Source organism: Phocoena phocoena, chromosome 5 (assembly GCF_963924675.1).
Source record: "Phocoena phocoena chromosome 5, mPhoPho1.1, whole genome shotgun sequence".
Classification (NCBI taxonomy): domain Eukaryota; kingdom Metazoa; phylum Chordata; class Mammalia; order Artiodactyla; family Phocoenidae; genus Phocoena; species Phocoena phocoena.
In genome coordinates, this window is record NC_089223.1 from 113881329 (window position 1) to 113894020 (window position 12692).

At 36.2% G+C, this 12692-nt stretch overlaps 1 protein-coding gene across 2 annotated transcripts in view; it reads right to left on the reverse strand.

The window, feature by feature from the left end:
- LOC136123111 (bifunctional heparan sulfate N-deacetylase/N-sulfotransferase 4) overlaps positions 1-12692 on the reverse strand; it is a 239054-nt gene that overhangs the window by 12039 nt on the left and 214323 nt on the right. The window contains exons 9-10 of one of the 2 annotated variants that reach the window (XM_065877190.1): positions 6427-6601; positions 796-966 (exon numbers count right to left, since the gene is read on the reverse strand). In XM_065877190.1, the coding sequence (XP_065733262.1) occupies positions 796-966; positions 6427-6601 (346 nt within the window). The remainder of the gene's footprint in view (positions 1-795; positions 967-6426; positions 6602-12692) is intronic. The other variant, XM_065877191.1, reaches the window with a different exon arrangement.

Here is a 12692-nt window from a genome sequence, read left to right on the forward strand (position 1 = left end):
GTTTACTATTCTTGTGTCCTTCCAAATAAACAGCAAATTTTGCCAAAGGCATTTTTTATAACCCTTAACTAACTTGATTGTAAATCATAAACACTGACACTCTCTTGATTTAGTAGTTCAGTAGAAACACGATTTTCCATCTGCTCTGCAATACAATACAAGGTTGGACAATTATCCAACCTATGAAATTCCATGAGTTAACCTTGGAGCCAAGGGCTTGGAAATAATGGGCATACAGATGAAAATTACCCATCTATTCTCCTTACAAACCACAACAGAGAACTCAGGTTTTAGTTGTGACCTGACTGGAATGAAGAAGATAAAGGATGTGGACGCTTTCTGCAAATCCTTATTTCCTGTTCTATCCCAAGTTCCTGGAGCTGTTACAACACTTTCCATTTTGACAGTCTAATCCATAACCTCCTTCTTTCCTTATAAGATTCCCACAGGACAGATGACACACGGGCATCTGCACATGGTGTTCCATAAAGGGTCTAACTGGCTGCTCCTCTACTGGTTATTGCCTGTGAAGCACCTGATGCCTCCTGTGTGAGGCCCTACCACTTTGAGACCAGCTACTATCCAAAAGAAGATCCCCAGAATGTGTTTCACAGCCACTTAACATTGTAGTACTACCACTGACATTAAAAATGTAAAAATCCACATTTCTTCCTTAGGTATGATCATCTCTGATAATAAATTGCTATCTGTGGCAATGTCAATTTATATTTTCTGTTTGTCAGTGCAACACTATGACGATATAATAAACAGAAGAAATTCAGTTCAGGACATTACCTGAGAAGTAGCAAAGTAAGTTAGCCATCTTTCTATGTGGACCGCATACCATCCAGGTAATAGGCATCTTCTCTGCAAAGTTTTCAGGTCAGATGGGGCCCAATGTGCTGTTGTGATAACTTCATAGAAATTAAACCTCAGGGCAGCTGGATCTTCATGTGATCTTTGGTGCTTTAATAAGAAAGTCAATTGTAAAATTAATTTTCTTTATGCCTGCATAGGTATGTGTGCATGTATGTGTTTGATATGTGGATATATGTGTGTGTGTCATGTGTCTTTTATTCCAAAAAGAGTAACTAAAAATAATTAATTGACTTTAGAATGAAAAATGAGGTGAAAAGTGCACACTATATTGAAGCCTAGGCATTGGCATATTGTTTATATAGAGTATAAGCCTTCCATATATATCAAGTAGCATTCAGATAGCCTGTGGTTGTCTTCATGTCTAAAACGTTTAGGTGTAAGACAAGAGACAGAGTACAAGGATTTTCTCCATGGGTCTGATTATAAGTGAAAAGATGTCAGGGACCAGACAGATCAAGCCTGATGAAAAGAGATTTTGATTGGCAGGAGTAGGCTTACATATTACTGTTCTCTTGTTTCATTACAGCCACTCCTGAGGGTTCCGACAATTCCCCAATATCCCTCTGTGGCAGGTGCTATGGGTACAGAGAAGGCAGATGTTTATTCATGCTTGCTCAGGTGTCATATTTATGTTGATGTTGCCCAAGGCACTTTGCTTTTACCCTCCCAAGGGTTTCCACCTAACTCTGCTAATTCCTAAATACCGATTCACTACTGCTTTTCAGTACCAAATTCTCTGAATCTTTCACATCCTACCATCATTGGTCAAGCTCAAGAGCCCCACACAAATCAATACAATTTTATAAGCATTTATTAAGATCCTTCCCATAACAATAACCTGCAATAGATTCTAGAGATAAAAAGCTATAGGTAAGACAAAATTGCTGTCTTCAAAGAAATCAAAATCTGGTATGGAAAACAACAGATTAACAGATTGTGATAAAGTCATATATTTGACTAGAGGTATAAGTTATTTGCTGTGATAGCCAGACCAATAAGTGATTAGTTCTGAATGAAAGATGAAGGGATCTTTTTTAATGATTGATGCTTTTGAGCTAAAGTGTAGTGAGAAACTAATAAGCAGAAAAGAATAAATGTGGAAACTAAGAGAACTTTAACGTAAATTTGAGTGAAGATGAATGAGGTGTGTGGGAATGGATGAATTGATTTTGCAAGATATCTAAAAGTGAACTTAAAGAAAATTTACTACAGGATAAGGATGGAAGTATATTAGAGCCTGATAGAATTATGTAATAGCAGCCCTTATATATGTTAGAAATAAAAATTGCTAAGAAAGTAAAGATGATTAAGTGGTAAATGGTTAAAGTGTAACTAGTGAGTGGTAGGTTGGTAGAAATAATAATACTTTTGAAGCCCTCTCATAATTGCATACTTATTGACCTTATTTGTAAATGCATTATGCTACATACATAGAGACTACATAGTACATTTAATTAATACAAGGTGTAGAAACAGGGTAACTTGAGTGAAGAAATATAAACATACTATGTGCACGTTAATACAGTAATGCGAACATTTCTACTTTGCACAGTGATAATATGGAATTGTACTTAATCTGCTCTATATTGACTTATACCAGTTTAGCACCAACTTTTTTTTTATATTTATGCAACTAAAAAGATTAGCGTAAAAATATGACCAGAAGTCACACAGAATTGGAAAAAATAGCACTATAGGTCCTCTGTGAGGCCCATTATAAAAATGTGGGGTAGAAATTATAGTGGCAGGTGACATTTGTAGGACTTTCTGAATTATACCTGCTGAGCTTCAAATTTATGGTGCTTACTGAATAGACAGGACTGGGTAATAATGCAATGTAAGTAATAGGTTGCATTATTTTGAAATGTACAGCAGGATGGGGACCCTACTCTTAGCAATATAGCAATAAAAAGTATTATCAGAAAAAATTATTCATTTCAAATGTGTATGTTCAAAGAATTTACTTGAAGAAGCAGGCATAGATTCTTTTTTTAAAAAAAAAGTTGAATCCATGTGGGAAGAAAAAAGAGATTCATATAATCTGCTCTAAGTAGTGACCATTTTTTCTGCCGGGAAAATGTGCAACATTTTTCCCCAAGTGTTCGCATTCAAAATGTTTCACTAAGGCTTAATAACTCAAAAATTTTGGCATGATTGAAAAAAATAAGTTTATCTTGCTTTGCAATATGAATTTTGTTGTTATAGTGAGAAAGACACATTTTTGTATATTAGGGAGTCATTGACTCATGGATTCCAACAATAATTTCTGGATTTTGCTCCCAAAACAAGTGTTCCACTTGAATTCTTAACCACTGGCAATCTCAGTTTGCAGTATCATGTTTTCCTGTCCATCATTATTTGTTCTTAGAGATATATGTTTATTGAAGAAATTTTGAAAAGTCAAGAAAAAGAATAAAGGAAAAAGAAAAATTACTTGTTATTTTACAATGCTATTAATTTTTTTCTTTTAATCTACTTTATTTTGACATTAATTTATGTATGTACTCATATCATTGGGATTTTAGTACATATAGATTATTACCAGCTTAAATTCAAGGTCATCAGCTTTAATTAGGCTTTCATTGCAATGGGCGATTTTACATTTCTCTGGTCAACTTTACCTCACCCCTGTAGCAAGATTTCATACCCCCTTTTTTCTCTCCTCAAACTACTGCCTCCCAAATCTTCCCCCTCTTTTCATTAGATTAACTTGTTCTCAACTTTTTAAAGGAAAAAGAGACCATCATAGTCACTTTAATTTCTCCATCCCAGACCTTCAAATTTACCAGCAAGTACCTTTATACCCTTTTTTATCCCTTAAGTTTCAATGCAGGGGTTCTTAATAACTCCCGCTGATAGAATTCAGAGGATCTATGAACTTGAATCTTCAAAAAAAAGTCTCTTTATTTTTAGTAATTTCTAAATAAAATTTGGTATGTACTGTACTTGTGATCTTACCACCAATAAAAATCAGTTCTTTTTAATCACATTACAGGTCTTTCAGATATATCAAATGTTTATACTTACCGCTATTTCAAAATTACAGTAGTATTAGCCCCATCATTAGATATTTCCGTTTAATGATTTAGTAAATATTTGTTACTGATTTTAAATTACTTTTAATTTAAAATCAGTAAATTTAAATTTGTTTTTAAACAAATTTGATTTTAAATTTGTTACTGATTTTAATTAATTTTCTATATAGTTGTTTCCTCTGTAATACTATGTATTTTAATGCTTTAAAAATATATTTCTGAAATGGGGAACATGGACTCCACCCTACTGCCAGAAGGGTCCCAGCACAAGAAAAGTGAAGAACTCTGGAAATGGAGTGCTTCCCTCCCATCTAAGCTATTTCCTGTCGCCACCCTTCCAGATCTCTCAGGATCCTCCCAGGGCTGATTCCCCATTTTCCCTTGGGGGACCTTTAACATCCTGCTTCCTTTGAAAACTTTTCATTATTATTCAAATCACCACCACTATAAACACATCTTCCTTGATCCGCTGTGTCTTGTTTGCTAAAAGTTTCACTTCCCTCCATGTCTTTCAACTGAATGAAAATAGTTTAGGCCTTATTTTGCCTAATTGTCTAATTTCTTAGCAGCTGTTTGACATTGCTGTCACCTCCTTCATTTGGTAGTACTCCTTTCTTGGTATCTGCTGGATTTTTTTATTACTCCTCTGGCTGTTTTCTCTCTGGCTGCTTCATTCTTTTCTCTACTTTTCTTCTCTGAACCTTCTCCTTAGGGGATTTCACCATTTCTGTGGCTTTTTGCCTCTGATTCACAAATTTCTGTCTCCTGCTCAGACCCTTCCCCACAGTGCCAGCCACCTCTATTGCTGCTTTTGGTGTGACAGTGATGCCATAACCTCATGATTTCCATCTGTGTCACATCTTTAGCCTTCCCCCACCCCTGCACAACACCTGTATCCTTCTTCAGTGCTTCTTTTTCATGGGAATATATGGTTATCATCCAGTTGCCCAGACTGGAAATTTGATTGATCTTTGACACTTTTCTCACCAGGCTTTGTTGATTTTAATCCCTATCTCTTGACACTTTATCCTTCATTCCATTTCTACTTACTATCTTTGTCCTTGCTACTGCCATTTCACAGCAGGACTATTGCAATAGCCTCTACTTGACTTCTCTGAGTGGTTACTTCTTCCACTCCAGTCCATTTTTCAAATAGCAGATAGTATCATGTTTTCTAAAAGGAATTCTGGTAGTTACACACTGGTTTAACATTTTTAAAAGGCTTTCGATGGCTCAAGGAATGGTGGCCACTTGGTTCTCCCACTTGGCTTCTAGCCCCCGTCTGCCTCTCAGACTCATCTCCCACAGGTCTCCACCTCGGGTTTTGCTCTCTAACCACGTGAACCCTTTCTTTTAGTTCTTTAGCTGTGCTGTGGTTCTTTGCACCCAGGGGACTACACATACTTTCCCTCTGCCCCACTCTCCCTCTACCCTCACTCAGTTAAACCTACTCGTCCATCAGTTTTAAGTCTAAAGTTGATTTCTCTAGAGAGTGCTCTCATAGCACCTCCCATACTTCCTCACAGAGCATTCAAAATTTCTAATTATATACCTTTTTGCTTATTTGATTAATATCTATCCACACATTAGAATGAACACTATGTTTTAATTATCATTCTATGGATTAAAACCATCATGAAATGCTGAAGAATACTCCATTTCAGTGCGACACAATTCTATATTGTTGGATATTTACTTTTCCTTTTGTTATTATGATTAGTACTTCGATGAATAAAAAAGGGATACATATTTTTAATCCTATTGAGGTTTTCTTATGATTGATTCCAGAAGAGGAATCACAGCACAAAAGTACCTTTACAAACCTTTTGATAACTGTCACCAAATTAGTTTTCAGAAAATATCTCCATATATATCCTTCTATTGGAAAGTTCTAGTACTTTTATCAACACACCCTTGTCAACAGAGAGAACAAGCATGACAATTTTTGCCAAGATGATATTTTAAAAACTACCATTTTGATTTATATTTTGTTGATCCCTAATTTTTCATGTAAATTATTGTCCGGTTGGATTTGTGTGTGTGTATGTAAATTGTTTATCTATGCCTTTTGCTTGTCTGCTCATTTTTTTACTCAAATATTTATTTAGTTAGTTACTTTTACCAGTTTGCAGGAACTTTTTGTTTTTTTTTTTTTTTTACAAATTAAGGGAACTAAGCCATTTAACATGTATTGCTAAAGATGCTCTACTTAGATGGTAATTTTAATTTTGTTAATTGTGACTGACCAACATTTTACATGTTTATATGGTTCAATCTATTAATTCCTTGATGTGTGATTTTCTTCTGTTATGTTTATGCTTGAAACTCCTTGCCCAAATTGATATCAATTAGATCTTATCAATAGTTCTTATTTCTCATAATTTTTTTTGTTTGTTTAGCTCTTTTAACATTTGACTGTTCAATACATCTGGACTTTACTTTGTTAATTCACCATTGCTTACATTCAAGCTATGACCAAATGCTTTTAATGGTATTTTTCACTGCTTCATACCTGGTACCAAGAGTATGCCCTGTCTGAGGGGTCAATGAGGATGGTGATGATCTTGGCTTTGGGGACCAGAGATGCAGCTCGTTTGGGAGCTTCTTCTGAATGGAAATAATTAGCACTCTTTTCAAATAGAAAGTCACTTGTAATGTTGGATGGAGTAGGGAAAAATTCCATATACCTGAAGGCAGAGAAAGACAATTAATTAATTTGAGGTCTAATTGATTTCCTGCCATACTATGGATAAAAAATAATTTAAATATTTGACATCCATTTATATCAATTTCTAATTATTGGTGTTATAATAGTCAAAATAGAGACTACTGTATACACTTTGAATGTAAAAACAATCCCAGGTAATATTGTTCTAATGGACTAGTTAGGGCAGGGGAAAGAGTGAGATGAAGTAGGTAGGTTGTTAAAGAACAGAGGGAAAATCCTTTACATTTGGGTTGATGTTCTGTGCTATCAAAAGCCAAAACCAGAAAAATTAGGTTTACCCTTGGCAAACAGCAAATTACACCATATTGCCTAGTAAATATTTTAAATTACTTCATATCTTTACTTAGTTAAGAATTTTTCAGACTCTGGGAGGGCTCAGGCCAAGGAGTACTTCCCAGAACTTTTGCCGCCAGTGTCCTTGTCCCCGCAGTGAGCCACAGACACCCCTGCCTCTGCAGGAGACCCTCCAACACTAGCAGCCATGTGGCTGACAGGGTCCTAGTGCTCCAAGCAAGTGTCAGGACTGAGCCACTGAGGTGGGAGAGCCAAGTTCAGGACATTGGTCCACCAGAGACCTCCCGGCCCCACGTAATATCAAACAGTGAAAACTTTCTCAGAGATCTCCATCTCAACCCTAAGACCCAGCTCTACTCAATGACCAGCAAGCTCCAGAGTTGGACACTCTATGCCAAACAACTAGCAAGACAGGAACACAACCCCACCCATTAGCAGAGAAGCTGCCTAAAATCATAATAAGGTCACAGACACACCAGGTGCATCTGAAAACACATCACCAGACGTGGTCCTCCCCACTAGAAAGACAAGATCCAGCCTCATCCACCAGAACACAGGCACTAGTCCCCTCCACCAGGAAGCCTACACAAACCACTGAACCAAGCGTATCAACTTAGGGGAAGACACCAAAAACAACAGGAACTATGAACATGCAGCCTGCAAAAAGGAGACCCCAAACACAGAAAGTTAAGCAAAATGAGGAGACAGAGAAACACACAGTAGATGAAGGAGCAAGGTAAAAACCCACCAGACCAAAAAAATGAAGAGGAAATAGAGAGTATATCTGAAAAAGAATTCAGAGTAATGATAGTAAAGATACCCAAAATCTTGGAAATAGAATGGAGAAAATACAAGAAACGTTTAGAAGGAACTAGAAGAAATAAAGAGCAAACAAACAATGATGAACAACACAATAAATGAAATTAAAAATTCTCTAGAAGGAATCAATAGCAGAATAACTGAGGCAGAAGAAAGTATAAGTGACCTGGAAGATAAAATAGTGGAAATAACTACCTCAGAGAAGAATAAAGAAAAAAAAATGAAAAGAATTGAGGACAGTCTCAGAGATTTCTGGAACAACATTAAACACACCAACATTCGAATTATAGGGGTCTCAGAAGAAGAAGAGAAAAAAAAGGGACTGAGAAAATATTTGAAGAGATTATAGTTGAAAACTTCCCTAATATGGGAAAGGAAATAGTCAGTCAAGTCCAGGAAGCAGAGAGTCCCATACAGGATAAATCCAAGGAGAAACACACCAAGACACATATTAATCAAACTATCAAAAATTAAATGCAAAGAAAAAGTATTAAAAGCCACAGTGAAAAGCAACAAATAACAAAAAAAGGAATCCCCATAAGGTTAACAGCTGATCTTTCAGCAGAAACTCTGCAAGCCAGAAGGGAGTGGCAGGACATATTTAAAGTGATGAAAGGGAAAACCTACAATCAAGATTACTCTGCCCGGCAAAGATCTCAATCAGACTTGATGGAGAAATTAAAACCTTTACAGACAAGCAAAAGTTAAGAGAATTCAGCACCACCAAACCAGCTTTACAACAAATGCTGAAGGAACTTCTCTAGGCAGGAAACACAAGAGAAGGAAAAGACCTACAATAACAGACCCAAAACAATTAAGAAAATGGTAATAGGTACATACATACCAATAACTACCTTAAAGGTGAATGGATTAAGTGCTCCAACCAAAAGACACAGACTGCCTAAATGGATACAAAAACAAGACCAGTATATATGCTGTCTACAGTAGACCCACTTCAGATCTAGGGACAAATACAGACAGAAAGTGAGGGGATGGAAAAAGATATTCCATGCCAACAGAAATCAAAAGAAAGCTGGAGTAGCAATTCTCATATCAGACAAAATAGACTTTAAAATAAAAACTATTACCAGAGACAAAGAAGGACACTACATAATGATCAAGAGATCAATCCAAGAAGAAGATATAATAATTGTAAATAGTTATGCACCCAACATAGGAGCACCTCAATACATTAGGCAAATGCCAACAGCCATAAAAGGTGAAATCGACAGTAACACAATAAATGTAGGGGACTTTTAACACCTCACTTTCACCAATGGACAGATCATCCCAAATGAAAATAAATGAGGAAACACAAGCTTTTAAATGATACATTAAACAAGATGGACTTAATTGATATTTATAGGACATTCCATCCCAAAACACTTTCTTCTCGAGTGCACATAGAACATTCTTCAGGATAGATCACATCTTGGGTCACAAGAAATTTGAAATCATATCAAGTATCTTTTCCCACCACAACTTTATGAGAATAGATATCAATTACCGGAAGAAATCTGCAAAAAATACAAACACATGGAGGCTAAACAATACACTACTAAATAACCAAGAGATCACTGAAGAAATCAAAGAGGAAATCAAAAAAATACCTAGAAACAAATGACAATGAAAACACAACAACTCAAAACCTATGGGATGCAGCAAAAGCAGGTCTAAGAGGGAAGTTTATAGCAGTACAATCCATTTCAGGAAACAGGAAACATCTCAAATAAACAACCTAACCTTACATCTGAAGCAATTAGAGAAAGAACAAAAAAACCCTAAGTTAGCAGAAGGAAAGAAAGCATAAATATCAGATCAGAAATAAATGAAAAAGAAATGAAGGAAACGATAGCAAAGATCAATAAAACTAAAAGCTGGTTCTTTGAGAAGATAAACAAAACTGATAAACCGTTAGCCAGACTCATCAAGAAAAAAAGTGAGAAGATTCAACTCAATAGAATTAGAAATGAAAAAGGAAAAGTAACAACTTACACTCCAGAAGTACAAAGGATCATGAGAGATTACTAAAAGCAACTATATACCAATAAAATGGACAACCACGAAGAAATGGACAAATTCTTAGAAAAGCACAACCTTCCGAAACTGAACCAGGAAGAAATAGAAAATATAAACAGACCAATCATAAGCACTGAAATTGAAACTGTGATTAAAAATCTTCCAGCAGACAAAAGTCTAGGACCAGATGGCTTCATAGGTGAACTCTACCAAACATTTAGAGAAGAGCTAACACCTATCTTTCTCAAACTCTTCCAAAATATGGCAGAGGGAGGAACACTCCCAAACTCATTCTACAAGGCCACCATCACCCTGATACCAAAAGCAGACAAAGATGTCAGAAAAAAAACTACAGGCCAATATCACTGATGAACATAGATGCAAAAATCCTCAACAAAATACCTGCAAACAGAATCCAACAGCACATTAAAAGGATCATACACCATGATCAAGTGGGATTTATCCCAGGAATGGAAGGATTCTTCAATACACGCAAAGCAATCAATGTCATAAACCATATTAACAAATTGAAGGAGAAAAACCATATGATCATCTCAATAGATGCAGAGAAAGCTTTCAAAATATTCAACACCTATTTATGATAAAAAACTCTCCAGAAAGGAGGCATTGAGGGAACTTACCTCAACATAATCAAGGCAACATATGACAAAACCCACTGCCAACATCATTCTCAATGGTGAAAAACTGAAACCATTTCCATTAAGATCAGGAACAAGACAAGGTTGCCCACTCTCACCACTATTATGCGACATAGTTTTGGAAGTTGTAGCCACAGCAATCAGAGATGAAAAAGAAATAAAAGGAATCCAAATCAGAAAAGAAGTAAAACTGTCACTGTTTGAAGATGACATGATACTATGTATATAGAATCCTAAAGATGCTATCAGAAAACTACTAGAGCTAATCAATGAATTTGGTAAAGTAGCAGGATACAAAATTAATGCACAGAAATCTCTTGCATTCCTATACACTAATGATGAAAAATCTGAAAGAGAAATTAAGGAAACACTCCCATTTACCATTGCAAAAAATAGAATAAAATACCTAGGAATAAACCTACGTAAGGAGAAAAGCACCTGTAAGCAGCAGACTGTAAGACACTGATGAAAGAAATTAAAGATGATACAAACAGATGGAGAAATATACCATGTTCTTGGATTGGAAGAATCAACATTGTGAAAATGACTCTACTACCCAAAGCAATCTACAGATTCAATGCAATCCCTATCAAACTACCACTGGCATTCTTCACAGAATTAGAACAAAAAATTTCATAATTTGTATGGAAACACAAAAGATCCCGAAAGCCAAAGCAATCTTGAGAAAGAAAAACAGAGTTGGAGTAATCAGGCTCCCCGACTTCAAACTATACCACAAAGCTACAGTAATCAAGACAGTATGGTACTGGCACAAAAACCAAAATATAGGTCAATGGAACAGGATAGGAAGCCCTGAGATAAACCCACGCACATATGGTCATCTTATTTCTAATAAACGAGGCAAGAATATACAACAGAAAAAATACAGCCTCTTCAATATGTGGTGCTGGGAAAACTGGACAGCTACATGTAAAAGAATGAAATTAGAACACTCCCTAACACCATACACAAAAATAAACTCAAAATGGATTGAAGACCTAAATGTAAGGCCAGAAACTATAAAACTCTTAGAGGAAAACATAGGCAGAACACTGACATAAATCACAGCAAGATCCTTTTTGACCCACCTCCTAGAGAAACAGAAATAAAAACAAAAATAAACAAATGGGACCTAGAGAAACTTAAAAGCTTTTGCACAGCAAAGGAAATCATAAACAAGATGAAAAGACAACCCTCAGAATGGGAGAAAACATTTGCAAACAAAGCAACTGACAAAGGATTAATCTCCAAAATATACAAGCAGGTCATGCAGCTCAATATCAAAAAAAAAACAACCCAGTCCATAAATGGGCAGACTACCTAAACAGACATTTCTCCAAAGAAGATATATATATTGCAAACAAACACATGAAAGGATGCTCAACATCACTAATCATTAGAGAAATGCAAATCCAAATTACAATGAGGGGCTTCCCTGGTGGCGCGGTGGTTGAAAGTCCGCCTGCCGATGCAGGGGACACAGGTTCGTGTCCCGGTCCGGGAAGATCCCACATGCCACGGAGTGGCTGGGCCCGTGAGCCATGGCTGCTGAGCCTGCACGTCCGGAGCCTGTGCCCCGCAACGGGAGAGGCCACGACAGTGAGAGGCCCGTGTACCGCCAAAAAAAAAAAAAAAAAAAAGTTACATGCACCCCCGTGTCCATAGCATGTTATTTACAACTGCCGAGATATGGAAGCAACCTATATGTCCATCAACAGATGAATGGATAAAGAAGATGTGGTATGAATATGCAATGTAATACTATTCAGCTGTAAAAAAGAACAAAGGTTTGCCATTTGCAGCAACATAGATGGACCTGGAGGGCATTATGCTAAGTGAAATAAGTCAGAAAATGACAAATACTGTATGATACACTTACATGTGGAATCTAAAAAATACAACAAAGTAATGAATATAACAAAAAAGAAGCAGACTTACAGATATGGAGAAGAAACTAGTGGTTACTAGTGGCAGGGGGAGAGAGGCAATATAGGGGTGGGAAAGTGGGAGGTACAAACTATTGTGTGTAAGATAGGCTCAAGAATGTATTGTACAACACGGGGAATATAGTCAATATTTCGTAATGACCATAAAAGGAAAGCAACCTTTAAAAATTGTATAATTTTTTAATAGGGAAACTATACAAAATAAATTATTTCTAACTTGAAAAAAAAAACAGAATTTTTCAAGTACCTCACAGGATAGACTGCTAAACTATTTACACCTTTGTGGAAAATTTATATAACAGTCTCCTTTCAC